General features: G+C 38.0%; 1 protein-coding gene across 1 annotated transcript in view; it reads right to left on the bottom strand.

The window, feature by feature from the left end:
• The window catches only part of LOC127431663 (uncharacterized), a 36,758-nt gene that overhangs the window by 13,466 nt on the left and 4,646 nt on the right, over positions 1-18,646 (bottom strand). The window contains 27 exon segments of the mRNA XM_051682191.1: positions 6,431-6,447; positions 7,316-7,450; positions 7,539-7,634; positions 7,818-7,922; positions 8,025-8,321; positions 8,429-8,632; positions 8,726-9,034; positions 11,043-11,167; positions 11,258-11,423; positions 12,921-13,104; positions 13,245-13,441; positions 13,529-13,647; positions 13,723-13,849; positions 13,948-14,337; positions 14,418-14,508; positions 14,588-14,733; positions 14,826-15,002; positions 15,083-15,325; positions 15,426-15,681; positions 15,760-15,896; positions 16,004-16,127; positions 16,565-16,770; positions 16,858-17,331; positions 17,426-17,596; positions 17,756-17,905; positions 18,002-18,120; positions 18,214-18,352. Coding sequence (XP_051538151.1) covers positions 6,431-6,447; positions 7,316-7,450; positions 7,539-7,634; positions 7,818-7,922; positions 8,025-8,321; positions 8,429-8,632; positions 8,726-9,034; positions 11,043-11,167; positions 11,258-11,423; positions 12,921-13,104; positions 13,245-13,441; positions 13,529-13,647; positions 13,723-13,849; positions 13,948-14,337; positions 14,418-14,508; positions 14,588-14,733; positions 14,826-15,002; positions 15,083-15,325; positions 15,426-15,681; positions 15,760-15,896; positions 16,004-16,127; positions 16,565-16,770; positions 16,858-17,331; positions 17,426-17,596; positions 17,756-17,905; positions 18,002-18,120; positions 18,214-18,352 — 4,904 coding nt within the window.

Raw genomic sequence — 18,646 nt, 5'->3', positions numbered from 1 at the left:
ACCGATTAATCGGTGCCGATAGTTGCTCTTTGGAACTATCGGTTGTTGGCAAAAATCTGTCGATAGTTGCTGATAGTTTTTTCATCATTTAGTCATTTCAAAATAAGAGTCCCCAGTGTGTTTCGGGCTTGTTTATATTCAAAAGTCCCGTGTTATGGACCAAATCTCATTTTTTTTCTGGTTATTTAGGTTGAACAAAAAACTGCATCTGGGATTTTATTCATTTTGGACTCTTTGTCTTTGCCCGCCATAATAAAGAAAGAACAAGACTTTTTTTACATTCTATAAATCAATTTGAAAAACTATCGGCCCATTAATCGGTTATCGGCCTTTCCCACCACTATCGGTCGACCTCTAATTACTTGGTAAAGTCTTGACATCATAAGGCCAGTTGGACCCAACTTCTGGTTATCACCCCAGGGTGTTTAGTGTTTATTTAAGCAGAGGTTGTTTTAAGGTTTTGAGTCGCTCAGCTGAGAAGCTAAGAAAAGTGTGAAGTTGTCTGCAGCGTGAAGCTTATATGATTTTAGAGGTTCAGCTACCAGCTTATTCACTTACAATGACAAGGTGGAACATTCCGATCCACACTCTTCCGTGAGACTAAGAAGGTTCATTCTCAGCTGTTTAGGCCCTTTGACATCGCGGCCCACCAAAAGGTCAATGACTTGACCCAATGTACATCATGACCATTGAGTGTGCTATTCATGGAGACTGGTGAGGGGGTCTGTTTGTGTGATTTATTTGGACAAATGGACTCGGATGTCCATTGGAAGTCTCATGATGCTTTTGCTCCTTGAGTTGCTTGTCATTTTTCTGTAAAGCGTTGTGCAAGCCAGATGTAAGATGGAAGCTGAGATTACAGGTATTTATATTTTAATATTTATTGAATATTTTAATTTAATGCTATAATATTAAATGATCTATTTAGCTACGCTACCCATCAAAAGTTTGGACACACCAACTCAATCTATTTTATTTTAGAATAATAGTAAGGTTGTAACATTTTAGCAGAAGCTGTTTGTAAGATCATTATAAATCATGATAAAGAAGTGTGTTTAAAGTTGTTTATCTATGTCTAATTTTGGTGCACTTTTGTGTTGATGAATTTGTTTTCCTCAGGTACACTTGTGCTACTATTATGCAAGCCTTTTGACCTCTCCTGTGCAAATGTTTCTTTCCCCTCAGGCACCTGCCCTTGTATCCTCTTCCCTTCACACAGCCACACATAAACAAACACTTTGCTCCCTGAAAGAGAAGATCTACCACTCCTCTGAAGCTCAGATGAAGGAGGTAATGCAACCTTTTCTGTTTAATTTCTCATAATGCATGGCAGTAATTTACACTTTATTTAGTATAATAAGCAGTAAAATTGTTCTAATAAGGCACATATATGGAATATAATAATAGCATTAAATTACTGGTTTAATAAACTGATCATAATAGATAAATAAATTATTAAATCTATTTATTCATTCAAAAATCGCTGTGTAATTCTCTCCTAATTTGATCGTCACTACTTGTGATTGTTAATGGTAAAAGTGTGAATGTCACAAAAACTGTCAATAACATATCCAGGTCATATTTCACCCCAAAGAGAAAGAAATAATGCATTAAGAAAAATGCATAAAGAAAATTAAGCCTTTTTTATGAGTTAAAAGTGTTAAGACAACATTGTGACTTCATGCACTCTGACTTTTAAGATTAATAAGATTATTGTCATTTTTGCATTTTTTTAATGACGGTAAAAAAAAAAAAATAAACATAAAAAAATAAAATAATGTCTTGAAAATATTGTTAATTTTATTTTAGCATAAAATTAAATAATTTCTTATTTCAATTTTTTATTTTATTTTTTGGGTTAGGGAAAATGACCTGGACATTTCTATTTCTATTTTCTATTTTATTTAGTTAATAATTGACAATTTGATAATAAGTTTGCTAATGTTTAATCACAGGTCTATAGAGCTGTTCAGGTTGTACTCCATAAACCTGGAAGAGATCTGGATTTTCCTATGGGTTTTTATAATGGGGTTTTTAAACTTATGAGTAAACATTACTTAGTGGACGTTTTGTTCTACAACATAAATTACACACAGTCAAACCTTAAATGTGAAATTCGAAGCTGTATTGAATTAGATACTTTTTTCAAAAAACACACGGCGGCTTCAAAATTCACATTTGAGGTTTGACTATGTTTAATTTATGTTGAAGAACAAAGCATCCCCGTATCGTCAAGTAACGTGTACCACAGACCATATTTTACACATAAGTTGAAAACCCCCATTATAAAAACCCATAGGAAAATCCCAAGGGAACCCATGGAGAATTCTCTTCCGGGTTCACCTGCAAATTGACATCTTGGCTGAACAGCTCTATTGTAATATATGTTTACTCAAAAAACGAAAGTTGCAGTATAAGTACAATTTAGTACAAATCTGTAGTAATTTGTACTCTTCGTAGTTTATTAGTTTATCTCTTTGTTATAATTAGGATGCAATTACATAAGGGGACTGAACTTGTTTCTGTATGTTATATGCATGTGGCATTGTAAAATTGGACCTTTTTTGTTTTGTTTTGTATCCTACAAAGAAACTTGTATTTGTAATACCTTCTAGGAACACAAGGAAACACAATAAAGCCATGCTGGGACACATTCCAGCATATATATCAAATAAATATGGCAGGTTTTAGACACCTGTAGGTTTTGAACAGTTGTACAGTGCACTGTTCTGCTGTTAGTCTGCTTCTGGGTAGCATTGTGCTCCATGCAGGATATATAATTACATGTTATCTCTGTCTTAGGACAGCAGCTGCGTTTCCATCCAACTAGTTTATGTGCATTTTGAAAATCAGCACTCTGAATGGAAACACTTGAAATTGAATGTGCTAGGAGGAGGTGGATTTTCTAGAGTTTTGCATTAGTAAAAATGCACACTAAAGTGATGGAAATGGCTTATTCGCATGAACGATGATGTGTCATGACCATTTGTAAAGCGCAATGGCAATGTGCTCGGTGGAGGGTATAGGCAGGGCTGTAGAAAGGTATTCTGGGCCCCCTGAATGTATATTGCTCTGGGCCCCTTTCCTATTAAAAATTACAGTTTAGAATTTATTGTGGGGCCCCCCTGGAACTGTGGGCCCCTAGAATCATTATCATCTTTCACTCCATTAGCTACAGCCCTGGGTGTAGGTGTGCAAGAGCTTGACTGGCTCAACAAAACGCCCAACCATGGCACACAATTCTTCAAATGTAGCCCTGGTTATTCAAAAGTGCTTCACCCACAGATCATCATTAAAGTGGGTTCTCACAATCCACCAGAGCTCTTTTGAGCACGGGCACTCCCAGGTATATGGAGGCTGTTGGCGAAAGGGAATAGCCATTTAAGCCCTCATTATATGAGCTATTGCACTTATTCTGCGACATCTCCTGGCAGCATTTCATAACAATGTACAATTGCTTTATTACAGCAAATACAACTCTCCCCAAAGCAAAGAGGTCATTCAGCTGCTCCATGACAAAAAGGTGGGCTCCCTCATATAATGTGCATTTACAGTCTATAGAAACGTGCAATGATTCTCATTTTCTTTAGTCTGATTTTCAAAAAATGCACATTAAAAAATGCTAAACATTTTGATGGAAACCCAGCTAGCAAGGACTGTAAGGAGAGTTTTTTATCACAGTAAACTAGCTTTATTGAAATATGTTCATCAGAGAGTGTTTGAGACTAAATATGTTTCTAACTGTTACAGAAATACCAGAGACATTTGCTACATCCCTGCCATTATCAGCCATCCTTGGGATAAGAGTGTGAACATTCACACAAGCTATGGCGCATGCTGCCACATTTAACACATGGTTAACATATTTTTTCACTGCGCAGCATTTGTGGCACTTACTTCCATTGTAAGTGCCTCACTGTAACCCAGATTTTTTTTTTTTTTAAATGGATGGACAAGTCAAAATTTATTTTTGTGGAAATCAACATTATGTCACAAATGCTGTCAATTGAGCTTAACTTGTATTGAACCTGGAACACTCCTTAAAGGGAAGTACTGTACCTCTATAGAAATTGACTTTAAAAAAAATAAACCTACCCTGAGAAATGGAGGGAGTAAACAGCTGTGACAACCTGCCCCGCCTCCCCTACATTGACAGGTTCAGAGAAAGCAGGCTGCAAGTTAGATTAATAGTGCCCTCGAGTGGTGATGACTGACAATTGCAGCTTTCAAACTCAGCTTCTCAGAAGTTATGTTCAGGAATAAATATTATTGCCAACAATTATTGACGAAGAAGAAAGAGGCTTCTGATGTTCAGCCGTTAGATAATGAGGTGTGAATTTGTTTTCAGTCCACTGATGAATTCCTGATCACAACTATAATTCATAGTCACTGTTTTAAACCATTGAGAGGTTACTCAGTCAGTCTATGTAGACTGTTACTGTACCTTGTTGCATTTACTGCTCACTCAAACTTGAATGAATCTGGTTAAGACAATATAATCAATCCACATACCTATGTTGAACCTTAGTGCCCTAACACCCTTACATCCCTTGAGGATATTTCTAACATGCTGTGTCAAAGCACATAACGTAAAATGTTCAATGGCTTTTAACATAATCTACATTAAGTGGTTTACAGTAGTTTTATTGGAAAATATCCCCCTTTGAATGGCAGAGCCCACTTAAATGATCAATATTGAAAAATAAATTGAAGTAATGTCCATTCCATCAGTTATTAATTTTAACTTATTAATTTCTTTTATCGTTTGGTGATTTGTTACTTGCTTTTATTTCTCCCTCTTTCTCTTTGGTTTATTGATCTCATGTAAGACTACCTGAAAATACTCTTAATTGATAGGTGTGTATCTGAAGGTAAGAACTTGCTTGAGATGTGTGACTTGCTGCCACCTCTGATAGATAGAAAGCATTTAGAGTTTATGTCATGAAATTGATTATCCCTTGTGCTTTTTTGGAGGGATTATTATTTTTTTATTTTATTTATTTTTTTAAATCATTTTGGCTGTGTTAATGCTAACAGCATACATTTTGCCAAAGGTGTGTATTTTGGGGGGAATTTTGATATTTCAATGTCAGTTCCTATAATACATCTATAATACACTGTGTACACAAAATAGTTACACTCAGGACCTTCAGGACAAAAATATCCCCATTGAAACACATTAAAACTGCAATATTTGATCCCAGTGCCATTAAAGCATAAAATCATGAATTATATGATAATATACTTTCATTCCGGAGCCCTGGCATCACAATTTACATTTTTAAAATTTTCCACCAGATGGCGCCATTTTGCTCATGTTTAGCCTATGGAGCAAATACATGCTTTTTCCCTATTTTCTGTATTATAGAGCACTGCAGGCCAATTGAATAAATGATGCAGCTATAATTGTGTGTGTGTGTGTGTGTGTGTGTGGGTATGGATGTCAGAGTGTGTTTTGTATGAGTGTATTGAGAAATGTGTGTGTGTGTGTGTGTGTGTGTGTGTGTGTGTGTGTGTGTGTGTGTGTGTGTAAAAAACAACAGTGGCATTATGTAAACAAACTGGCATTTAAAGGGTTAAAATCCTGAAAATGAATGAATATTTGGTAGTTATGATCAGGACTGATGTTGGTTAAAAAAATCTAAGTCAGTGAAAGTGGAAAATAATATTGATATATAATATTTTAATGGAAGTTTTTTTACGCAGACATTTTTGTCCTCTAAGTTCCTGAGTTAGTTTTTTTTTTTATTTATTATTTTATCTGACACTGCACAAAAAATAATAATGCATCTAAATCAATGTTGTTGCTAAACACTGATATATCCCAGACTGTGATAATCCAAAAAACTATTTCCCCTTAGCATTTAGTATATGGAAAATAATTAATTTTTTGTGTTTTTTTGTTTTTGTTTTTGTTTGTTTTTTCATAAAAAACAACAGTGGCGTTCTGTAAACAAACTGGCATTTAAAGGGTTAAAATCCTAAAAAAATTATGAATATTTGGTAGTTATGATCAGGACTGGTGTTGGTTAAAACAATTAACATATATATATAATATAATTATATTAATATATAATATTATTATGGCAGTTTTTTGACATGGATATTTTGTCCTCTAAGGACCTTTGAGTAACTTTTTTTTATTGACGCACAAGGGATAAGGATAGCCTTATTATGTAACTAGAACTAAGGAAAAGGGACAATTTTGGTGCTGATCATTTGTAGGTTACTACTGTTTGTGGCACATACATTCCATTCAGTATATTTACTGCTGTGCATGGGATCATGGAGGACAACTGTAATGTCTTTGTAGTGTTATAAAAGAAAAAAAGGTTGACATTTCCATTTGCATATCTTGTTTATTCTGCTAAACTACAGAAGAGATTGTCATTTCAATCAATGCTTGGAGAGCTCCAGGTGATATTTTTACTCCTCGTCAGTCCCCTTCTGTGAGATAGAAAATAAAGAAGAAAGGCAATTTGTTAAGATGGATACGTGGACAAGGGTTTTACAACCCCAATTCCTAAAAAAGTTGGGACAGTATGAAAAATGCTAATAAAAAAACAAAAAAGGAGTGATTTGTAAATTATATTCACTCTTTGCTATATTAAAAGCACTACAACTAAACATTATATGATGTTTTACCTTGTGAATTTCATTGTTTTTTTTTTTAATATACAGTAATTTCAAATCAGATGATTGCAACACACTCCAAAAAAGTTGGGACAGTTGAGCGTTTACCACTGTGAAACATCACCATTTCTTCTAATAACACTTATTAAGCATTTGGGCACTGAAGACACAAGTTTGTTAAGTTTAGAAAGTGGAATTTCCCCCCATTCATCAATTATACAGGTCTTCAGCTGCACAATTGTACAGGGTCTTCGTTGCCGTGTAGTGCGCTTCATAATGCGTACACAGCCATGCACTTGAAATCCGGGCAGTATGTGGTTTGAAGTTGTCCTGCTGAACATTCCGGGACGTCCCTGGAAAAGATGGTGCTGGATGGCTGGATTTGTGTTTTTATTAGCATTTTTCATACTGTCCCAACTTTTTCGGAATTGGGGTTGTAATCCATTTATGTATTTTGGAGGAAGGCCATAACAGGTAAACAACCAAATTTGCTTCATCAGGTATAGGTATAGTAGTGGTTGCAACCATCTATTGATGTCTTTATTTCTATTCTGAAAATAAGTCACTAAATTGAATAGATTTGAAAGTTTCCCTTTCACACTGACCTAACTGTGTCTGTATAAGGTTAGAGGTTTTTATTTTTGTGTACAAAACCACTTTGTACCATATGTTAAAATCTCACCTTGGATCCAGTATCACGGCTCTTGGCTCTCAGCTTGTTGACCTGAGATTCAGCAATATCAGCTCTCTCCTCTGCTTCATCCAGCTCATGCTGCAGTTTACGGAACTTGCCCAGGTTAGAATTGGCCTGTTCCTCCTATAGAATATGCAGAGTATATTTGTGTACCTTAGAAAACAATTGCAGAAGTCATTGCATTCTATGGCAAAAGTGAACAAATACTTACAGCCTCCTCTGCAGCTCTCTTGTAGGACTTGACCTTCAGCTGAAGTTTGTCCACCAGATCCTGCAGACGGGCCAGATTCTTTCTGTCCTCCTCAGTCTTTGAAAAAAAGTAAAAAATGATTTTACTGAAACTCAGCAGTGTATTCAATACATATTTTAATGAAATAAAATACTGTAAGATTGTGTGTTATGTAATTTGAAGAGATAACAGAAGCATGTCGACAAAGAAAGCAAATGCATCACGGAGTCCATTTGATCAAGCAGGTAAAATTTTCCCTACCTGGTAGGTAAGTTCTTTGATGCGTCTCTCATATTTACGAATCCCCTTGACAGAATCACTGGCTTTTCTCTGCTCTATTTCCACCTCACTTTCCAGCTCTCTCACCTTACAGATGTTTGAGAAGTTTAGCTTATTGCATATAATAAGTTATTAAAGTATTTTACAGAAATCATATTACAAATGTTTCAAAAGATGTCAGCAGCTTACTCTGGCTTCCAGTTTCTGGACCTGCTTCTTGCCTCCCTTCATGGCGATCTGCTCAGCTTCATCCAGACGGTGCTGCAGGTCCTTGATGGTCTGCTCCATGTTCTTCTTCATGCGCTCCAGATGAGCACTGGTGTCCTGCTCCTTCTTCAGCTCCTCTGCCATCATGGCAGCATCAGTGATGGCCTTCTTGGCTTTTTCCTCAGCATTCCTGCACTCCTGCACAGCCTCCTCAACCTCAGTCTGGAGCTGAGAATTATCTCCCTCCAGCTTCTTCTTCTGATTCAGCAGGCTGGTGTTCTGAACATTAAGAGTAATCACATTTATATAGTCTTTAGATAATATAATAAACTAAGAGAAAGTTTAAAGGCTCTCTCTAGTACAGGACTAGTACATATGTGCCATACCTGAGAGTGCAGCAGCTGAACCCTCTCACTGACGTCCAGCAGTTCCTGCTCAGCCAGTTTCCTTCCTCTCTCAGTCTGTTCCACCAGGGATCTCAACTCATCCAGTTCAGCCTGCAACAGATTGTTGCGTCTCTCCACAATGGCGATGTTCTCTTTGAGATCATCATTACCACGAAGAGCATCGTCCAGCTGCAGTTGGGCATCCTGTGAAGCACCAATTTTAACAAATAAAAAGACTGAAAAACTTTGTGAGATTTCATGAAGGCATTTAAAAATTGAGCTGAAGATGCATCATACTTTGAGATGTCCATGAAGACCCTTGAGTTGTTTCTGGGCTTCTGCTGCCTGCCTGTTAGCCTGGCTGAGCTGAATCTCCATCTCATTGAGGTCTCCCTCCATCTTCTTCTTCAGTCTGAGGGCTTCATTCCTGCTGCGAGTCTCTGACTCAAGTGAGCTCTGAAGGGTATCCACTATTCTCTGCTGGTTCCTCTTGGCCTGCTCCATCTCCTCATCTTTCTCAGCAAGCTTGCGTTCAATGTCAGCTTTGATCTGATTGAATTCCAACTGAGCTCTAAGGATCTTGCCTTCCTCGTGTTCAAGGGAACCCTATGAAGAGTAAAAGTGATGTTTGTTATTTATCTGGATAAACCTTTTGTAGGGTCCAGTGTTTTGGGGTGGGGGGTCATCTCCTAATAAGGCCCTTTCCCACTGGCAGTACTAAAGCCCGTTTTAGGTACTTTTCCTCTGGGACTAGTACTTTTCACTGCTTTCACATCTAAGGAACTATAGTTCCTCTGAGCCATTTTTGGAGGATTTATAGCTTCTACTCTGGAGTAAGTACTTTAGTACTATACAATATGTATAGGGACTTTGGGAGGAGCTGCAGCCTGTGATTGGCCAAAAACCTATGACGCACAAAGCATTGAGAAAGGAGAGGAGTCCACAGCCTCCATTTGTAAACAACTTGTTGCTAGCATGCTACTCAAAGGATTGCACTAATTTCACAATTCCCTTAACAGAACTAACATAAAACTAACAAAGTATCCAAAGAGGATTACCTGTTTCACATATGTGTTTGTGTGTGTGTAACTTCATCGGGAGACACGCTTTGAGTTTTCATCGCATCTGTACTCTTTGTACTGTGAGACTATACAGAAAATAAAGTGATTTTTGGATTACTACATTGAAATTTTCCTGCGATGATGGATATAAATAATCAAATGTTTATCGAGAGTGGGTAATTGAACTCTATTATACACTAAACTATCATGAAATCTAGTTTACATGAGGGAAGTATTGCGTGCCTGTTACTGTGTGGTAACTTGCATCAAGCCTTTATTGTAACAGATTGTGTTGATAAATAGGTTTATAGTGCTTTCAACATGTTGTCCACTAAATTCAGCACATGCTGTGTGGTAGTCTGACTGCTCGTCTCATCTCTCACTACGGCTGCAGCAGCATGTAGCTCTGCACGCACAGCTCTCGTGCCCAGTTTAAACTGTAACCTGAAGACACAGACTGGGTCCGAAAATGGGAAAATGCTGCCTTCGGGGGCTGAGGTTGGAGGACATAAGGTGCTTTTTAAACTGTTCAGAGACCAGTGTTAGAGTCTCATTCATACAATAACGCTGTCGTATAAACCATTAACCGATTAGGCAGCTGCCTATATTTTCGGATGCAGCCAAAGCTCGTGTAAAACAGCCCTAACAAAAGTGTAACTCCGATCCCGGCATCCTCCATCGGTGTTGTTGCTATTGAATTTCACATTTCAATTACGTTAGAAAAAAAATTGTCGATATTAAATTACGTCACTACGGTGGTAACTTTTGGCAATGCGAATGCAACAGGGGAAAAGTCTCCTCGGGTGTTCCGTTCCTCGTAAGAGTTCTAATCTAGAAAGTTATTAATGGAAAAGTACCAGGAATGTAGGTGGGAAAGGTCCTATAGATGTCCTAGTTTTACATTTATAATAACTAATTGCTGGGGGCCTGGGTATCTCAGCGAATATTGATGCTGACTACCACCCCTGGAGTAGCCAGTTCGAATCCAGGGTGTGCTGAGTGACTCCAGCCAGGTCTCCTTTCAACCAAATTGGCCCGATTGCTAGGGAGGGTAGAGTCACATGGGGTAACCTCCTCGTGGTCATGATTAAGTGGTTCTCGCTCTCAATGGGCGTGTGGTAAGTTGTGCGTGGATTGCGGAGAGTGGCATGAGCCTCCACATGCTGTGAGTCTCCGTGGTGTCATGCACAACAAGCCACGTGATAAGATGCGCGGATTGACAGTCTCAGAAGCGGAGGCAACTGAGACTTGTCCTCCACCATCTGAACTGAGGTGAGTAACCACGCCACCACAAGGACCTAGTAAGTAATGGGAATTGGGCATTCCAAAATTGGGGGAAAAGGGGATAAAACAAAAAAAGGAACTAATTGCTTGAAATGATTGCTTGTTTTTAATTTGACATTTAACATTTTTTATTGTTTAGTTGTTTTGCGCATTCATAAGTCCTTTTAAAGGAATTTTGGTAAAACACTGATGACATCTTTAAAATTAGAAGAATGAGATTTGATGGCCAAATGGTCCATCAATCTGAACCTCAAGATGTTTGGTCTTACCTCTGCCTCCTCCAGGGCAGCTTGTATCTCTTGTTTCTCCTGCTCCAGTTGTTTCCTAACTTTCTCCAGCTCATGAATACTCTTCCCACTCTCACCAAGTTGCTCAGTGAGGTCAGAGATTTCTTCTGTTTAATAGAAAAAAGTCTTTAGCAAGAACTCAAGGAATTTACAAGGAAACAGATACTAGTTGTGTGCAGTTATACAATCACGCTTACCTTGGAGATTCTTGTTCTCTCTCTTCATGCTCTCCAGGTGGTCTAGTGACTCCTCATAAGAGTTCTTCAATTTGAAAAGTTCAGTGCTGAGAGATCTGGCTTCTTTTTGGGAACTTTCCAGTTCAGTTTGGGACTCCTCATACTTCTGCTTCCACTCAGCCAAGACCTGGTTACATTTAACAAAGTAAACCATACAGTTAATGAGAACAGTGCAGTTTTGATAAAAAATGGTTAAGTTGTAAGTGATAGTACTTGACCCTGGATCTTTGGCTAAATAGTAAATATTAGTTATGTAGTGCTTAAAGGCAGAATTACACAGAGAGGGCTGTAATCCACACCGGAAATTTCTCAATGTCATAAACTTAAGACTCTGCCAAAAAGACAGAAGGCAGCCAGTCAGCCTATCCATCACGTGCTAAAAACCCATTATCTAAGACAAGAGAGTCTTAACAGACTTTCTTTGAAATGATCACTTTGAACTTTCTTTAGCAGGACACAGAAACTAATGCTTTTCTCATCTCTCCAAATGCACAAAATGAACTTTTCTTGTGTCTTATAATGCATATATTATGAGCTTTGACAGAATTGCAAAACTCAGAATCTATGCCAAAATGCCTAGAACTCTCACACAAGGTTTAACCTGATGATAACCCTGAATGTCATGTTATAATGTCTCATAGTCATGCATTACTCGTGTTGTATGGGTATGAATTACCGATTATGATTTTAATAATGTATTTTCATGTTTTGTAACTAGCATGTTGAATATTTATTATCGTTGTGTTTCATTTTGCATGTCCCAAATGTTAATGAAGATAAATTTCATACCACTCCTTTTGAAATCATGATGTTAACATACACGATTAAAACATGCCCTTTTTTGAGCATGAAACTGAGAGACTTCAATGCAAAACAGTGTAATGCAAGTACAATTATCGCCAGACTTTCACTAAAATATAATGCTTTTATATATAATTTGAGTAACCCAATCTCAAATTGAGAATTGTGGTTTTGTTCAAGGCAAAGTCTGTAGACTCAATACATATTCATTTTCCTCTGTTACAGGTCATTTCCATTCATTTCCTGTCAAAACTCACTCATTAACCTGTGTTCATGTTTGTCTGTGTGTGTTAGTTTAGTTTTATATTGTAGATTAGTAAATACAGTTTTGTTTGTATTCAAAGAGAAGTTGACTGTGGTATGACTGAAAAATATATTGGTCATTTAAACTCTGAAAGGTCCTAAAAGCTACATTCGCTTATAAACAATATTTTAACATATCTGTGATATTATTTTCAATGGCCATGAGAGTAATATTGCTAATATTTAAGGATTAACGAGTATGTTCACACATCAACTAATGGCAAGCCTAAGAGTTGATTAGACAGCCATTAATTATTTTATATTCCCTGAATTAATCATAATTCCCTTCTTGAGCTAAATTCCTTACGTATTACATATTACATATGACGCGGGCAGAACCAGCGTTCCTAAATTCCCTACAGTTATCCTTAGGGCTCTAGATGAATTCAGTGTTTGAAACTTTTTCATTTTAATTTGTCTTCTTTATCAAAGGCTCTTGCACAATTGCTTACATAAAACTACAAGAACAACAAAATCACAAAAACAATAAATGTATAAAATAAAAAATTTTGTGTATTACCTTGTCAAAGTTTCTTTGCTTCTTGTCCAGAGCAGCAGCAGCAGCATTGGATCTCTCCACATCAACCATGAGATCTTCAATCTCATTCTGCAGTCTGTGCTTGGTCTTCTCCAGAGAGGAGCATTTAGCATTGACCGCTTCCACAGCTTCTTCTGCATCTTGGAGGCGCTGAGCCAGCTTCTTCCTATAATATTTGAAAAAATAAATAAATAAATATTCAAAAGAAATTTTGAAGCATCATTCATTGTTACTGTGAACTATTTTTGAAAAGTGCTCTTAAGGTTGCAAATCCTGTTTCATGTTCATGCATTTGGTCATACTTACTTTGCTTCCTCTAGTTCTTCAGTCCTCTGGATGGCATCTGTTTCATACTTGGTCCTCCACTGAGCCACCTCAGAGTTTGCTTTGGAGAGACTACGCTGCAGCTCAGCTTTGGCTTCCTGCTCCTCCTCAAACTGCTCCCTCAGCAGATCAGCATCATGTCGAGCAGACTGCACTGCATGGGCCAGGGCATTCTTAGCCTATAAGGATTGGAAATATCTTTTGTACTGTACATAGAAGTTCAGTGGACTATAAGTAACAAATACTTAAGAAATCAAAAGAAATACCTTCACTTCCTCCTCCATTTGTCTCTTGAGGTCTTCAATCTGCTGAGTGTAGGACTGCTTGCTTCTGGTCAGCTGAGACACCAAAGAGTCTTTCTCTTCTAGCTGTCTCGAAAGTTCACCTAAAAGACAATATCATAAAATTATATTTTTGTAAAGGGATTAAGTAATATAATAGCTATATCTCGTGTTTTTACCATTCTCGGTTTGCAGCTTGGCTTTTTGCATGGTGAAATCATTAATTGTGCGCTGGCCTTCCTCAGCTTTGATTCTGTACTCACTCATCTGGTCTTCCAGAGTTCTGCACATTTTCTCTAGATTTGTCTTTAGAATGAATTATATTAATAGTTGATTGCTTTTATTGACCAACAACAAATACAATACACATCATTTATACAGTCAACATTATTTGTATTTCTCACCTTTGTCTTGACAATCTGTTCCATATTTGAGACCACATCATCCAGTTCCAGTCTGAGTTCACTCTTCTCTTTCTCAAGCTTCTGCTTCACTCTCTGAAGGTTGTCAATCTGCTCTCCCAGATCAGCCACACTGTCTGCATGTTTCTTCCTCAGTGCAGCAGCAGTGGCCTCATGCTGCAGAGTGGCCTCTTCAAGGTCTCTGCGCAGTTTCTGGAACTCGGCTTCACGTTTCTTGTTCATCTCAATCTGGGCAGCAGTGGCACCACCAGCCTCCTCCAACCTCTCACTGATCTCCTCCAGTTCTCTGGCCAAATCTGCCCTCTGCTTTTCAACTTTGGCACGAGCAGCTCTCTCAGCCTCCAGCTCTTCCTCAAGCTCTTCAATACGGGCCTAGATTTATCAGGAATACCAAATTGAATTTGAGTGTGCTCAATTATGCGAGCAAGATCATCTTGTTGTTTTTGATTTACCTGCAACTCTTTTAGTTTTTTCTGGAGTTGAGCCTCCAGAACTTGCCCATCTTCAATCTTGCTGTTGAGCTGGCCTATTTCAAAGTCTTTTCTGCCAAGTTAACATGATTTGTTTTACATTAAGTACATGAAATATGAATGACATGTTCAGATTTAAAAGAAAATCTTACTTCTTTAGCCTCTCCTCCATCTGCTGCTTATCATTTTCCAGATCCATCACATTTTCTTGTGTCAACTTGAAGTCACCCTCAAGCTTTCTTTTAGCCCTCTCTAGATCCATTCGTATTTTCTTTTCTTGTTCCAGAGAACCTTCAAGCTAAATTGTATGCATCAAATATAAAAAAAATCATGCAATAATTTGCAAAAGCTTTTTGATTAGAATTTAGTGTTATGTTTTCTGGCACTCACATCATCAACTTGTTGCTCCAGCTTGGCTTTGGCTTTGGTAAGTGTGTTGACTTTGTCTTCCTCACTCTGGAGGTCATCCAGCGTTTGCTGATGAGCCTCCTGCAGAGCTTTCTTCTCCTTGGTCAGCTTGGCAATAATTTCATCCAAAGCTGCCATTTCCTCTGTCAGGTTTTTAACCTGTAGAATTGTGTCATTGTGTCAGGGACTCTTTACACATCATTCTTAAGTCTCTAGCAACTTCATTGATAAAAACTGACCTTGTTCTCAGTGGCATGTTTCTCTTTCTCCACTTTGGCCAGAGTGAGCTCAAGATCATCGATGTCCTTCTTGAGCTCAGAACATTCATCCTCCAGCTTTCTCTTCTTTGCCGTCAGCTCGGCATTCATTTCCTCTTCATCCTCCAGTCTTTCAGTCAGCTCTTTGATTTTGGCCTCAAGCTGGATCTTGTTCTTGATCAGACCCTCACATCTCTCCTCAGCATCGCAAAGATTATCTTGTTCCTATAGAGTGAAGAAAGATTTATGAATAGCTAGGTTTCATTATTTAGTTTTTACATTTGATCATTAAATGTGACTAGCAGAGTTTTGTTCATCGACGCACAGACTGCATTGCAAGCTGCAGGTCATTCTTCTCTTGGAGAAGAGAAACCATCTTCTCTTCAAGCTCTTTTTTGCGGGCTTCCGATTTGGCAAACGCCTCCTTCAGCTTGGTAAATTCCTCCTTCATGTTGGCCATCTCCTTCTCAGTCTCAGCACTTTTCAGCAGTGGTTTAATCTTGAAGTATAGCTTCATCCAGGGCCAATTCTTGACACCCATGAAGGCACGTACATTCCACTGGATCACAAGCAATGAATCTCTGCAATGTAATATGCCAATTAATTAGTGTATTATTTTGATGGGTATGTTAATATATGAAAGCAATCTGAATTGTTACCTGCGTTCAACAATCTTTTGGAACTCAAGTCTTGATAGAAATCCACGAGCCCTTGCCTGAATTCCAGTTATAATAAGTGCAAGACGGTCATCTCTCATCTCCTCAAGTGTACCCAGGAGACCAGCCTTGAAAAACACCTAAACAAGAAAAAAAAGTATTTTGAAGGATCTTAAATCAGGAAAGATGACCAAAGAGGAGTGCCATTAGAATAGGTTGTTGATATGAAACTTTGCTAATATTATACCTTAGTATGTCCTAACTTGTACTGGTTGTGATCAATGTCCAGAGAACCAAGAAGTTTTTCTGCACCCTTCTTGTTGTCAATGAACTGTCCCTCAGGGATAGCAGCAGGATTTAGGATGCGGTAACTACAAAAAGGGAATATATTAAAATTAAAGAATACTTTTTTTTTATTATTCAGCAGACACGTTAAATGCAAATTATGTTATAGAACATGCAGTGTGTTGTTTATTTTAGCAGGAAGCGATGGATGCTAATCAAATTCTTAGATAAACTAAACTTCTAAGAGTATAGTAACAATGCAGTTATAGTGCTATCTGTGTAATGAGGTAAACATGAGGCTTCTTTGTGAGGGTTGATGATTACTTATTTATAGACAGTATTTTAAAGGAGGTGCACACGAGTGTAATTAAATTTAATGAAAAACTTTAAGTAAGATCTGTATTTTCAAAACTCTCAGTGGTCTGTATAGTAGATGCAGACCAGTGAGAAACTTGTTGCAATAGCTTGTTGAGTCTTAGAGAAAATAAAATATGTAATGAAAGCTATTAAAGCTCATACTAACCGTTGCTTGAAGTCTCCATACAGAATCCTGTTGGGGAAGCCCTTTCTGCAGATTCTGATGCCCTCCAGCACACCGTTACAGCGCAGCTGGTGCATGACCAGAGGATTCTCCATCGCCCCAGGAGTCTTGGTCTCATTGGGGATGATGCAGCGCACAAAGTGAGGGTGAGTTGACCTCAAATTGGTCATCAGCTTGTTCAGATTCTCCTGTTGGTAGAATGCAGGGAACTTTTATTAATGTGTAATTAAATCTCATAAGAAAAAGTAAACTTATATTATTAAAATCTCACATACCCTATGGAGGGCTGACACTGTTTGGAAAGAAGAACCCTTCTTTTTGCTACCTCCTTTGCCACCCTTACCACCACCAGAATCCGCAGCTGTGAAATACATTCACTTTGTTATTATTGGAAAAGTTTGGGTTTAATATATTTTCATGTCACACTTCAATGTGTACTTACAGTCAGCACCACTGTAATTTGCAAACAGTATAGATAACAGCTTTAGAGTTGACTTCTGGAATAATCCCACAACTGTCTCATTGAGAGGATCCTTGTTCTTCACCAGCCAGTTTGAAATGTTGTAGTCAACAGTGCCAGCATAATGAACCAGAGAGAAATGAGCCTCTGGTTTACCCTTGACAATCCTGGGCTTCTGGAAGTTGTTGGATTTCCCCAAGTGGTTGTCATAAAGCTTAGCTTTAAATGTGGCATCACTGGCTTTGGGGAACATGCACTCCTCTTCAAGGATGGACATGATACCCATGGGCTACATCAAAGAGTAGAATATGACAGGCAATATGTCAATTTTGCTGTGGATTATTCCCGCCTACAGTATATTCGTCAACATAATATTCACCCACCTTCTCAATAAGCTCAATGCAAGCCGCCAAGTCCATGCCAAAGTCGATGAACTCCCACTCAATACCCTCCTTCTTGTATTCCTCTTGTTCCAGCACAAACATGTGGTGGTTGAAGAACTGCTGCAACTTCTCATTAGTGAAGTTGATGCACAGCTGCTCAAAGGTGTTGAACTGCAAGTGGAATACGGTGTGTAATCACAATGGTACAAACAATTTAACAATGCACATTTTAATTTAGAAATAAAATGTATTAATAAAAGTAGTTAGTGTGGGTTAGGTAAAAGTTTCCTCGAATCAAATCAAGACATTAATCTGGAAAGCTAAACTCACATCAAAGATCTCAAATCCAGCAATGTCCAGTACACCAATGAAATACTGCCGTGGCTGCTTGGTTTCCAGGGATTGATTGATTCTTACAACCATCCAAAGGAACATTTTCTCATACACTGACTTTGCCAGAGCACCGATGGAGTAGTACACCTGACAAGTAATAAAGTATGAATTGTCTTGGGAATCCACCCATGATAATATGAGTATGTAATACTCATTAGAGTGTCCTTTTAATTTTCTTTCTACCTGCTGGACATTCTGTCCCTTGGTGACCCACTCATTTCCGACTTTGACTCTTGGGTGGCACAAACCCTTGATGAGGTCAGCAGAGTTCAGGCCCATCAGATATGCAACCTTATCAGCATCTGTAGTCAATGATAGAAGGTGGTTAGATCTTAAAGAATCATCCATCAACCAATAACTGCATGTAACATATCACCATTTGTGCTAAAACTGACCCTCAGTTCCATCAGCCTCGGCCTGTTCCTCTCTTTGCTTCTGCTTAAACTTCATGTTGCCATAGTGCATGATGGCACCAGTCAGCTTGTAGATGCTGTTCTTCTCCTCTTGGGTGAAGCCCAACACATCAAAGGCATCCTAGAGCAAATGTGCAGTGTCTTTTAAAATTAATATTCTCAAGTCCAGAACTTCAAAGGCATTCATAAAAACTCATAAAGAAATATGAACCCGTATGACACAAAAGATGTTTTGCAGAAGATTCACACAGCATTTCAAGCAGAGTTTCAGTAAATTAAGACTTAAATATTAGTCTTTTCACATGGACAAGTCATATTGACTTTTTACTTTAATAGTGCTTTTTGTAAACCTTTTGGAGCTTGACAGCCCCTGGTTAATATGTTCTTTCATTTTATGAAAAAGAGTAGCATGAAC

The sequence above is a fragment of the Myxocyprinus asiaticus genome, chromosome 41, assembly GCF_019703515.2.
Source record: "Myxocyprinus asiaticus isolate MX2 ecotype Aquarium Trade chromosome 41, UBuf_Myxa_2, whole genome shotgun sequence".
Classification (NCBI taxonomy): domain Eukaryota; kingdom Metazoa; phylum Chordata; class Actinopteri; order Cypriniformes; family Catostomidae; genus Myxocyprinus; species Myxocyprinus asiaticus.
The sequence above is the reverse complement of the archived record's forward strand: the minus strand, read 5'-3'. Positions and strand labels throughout refer to the sequence as shown.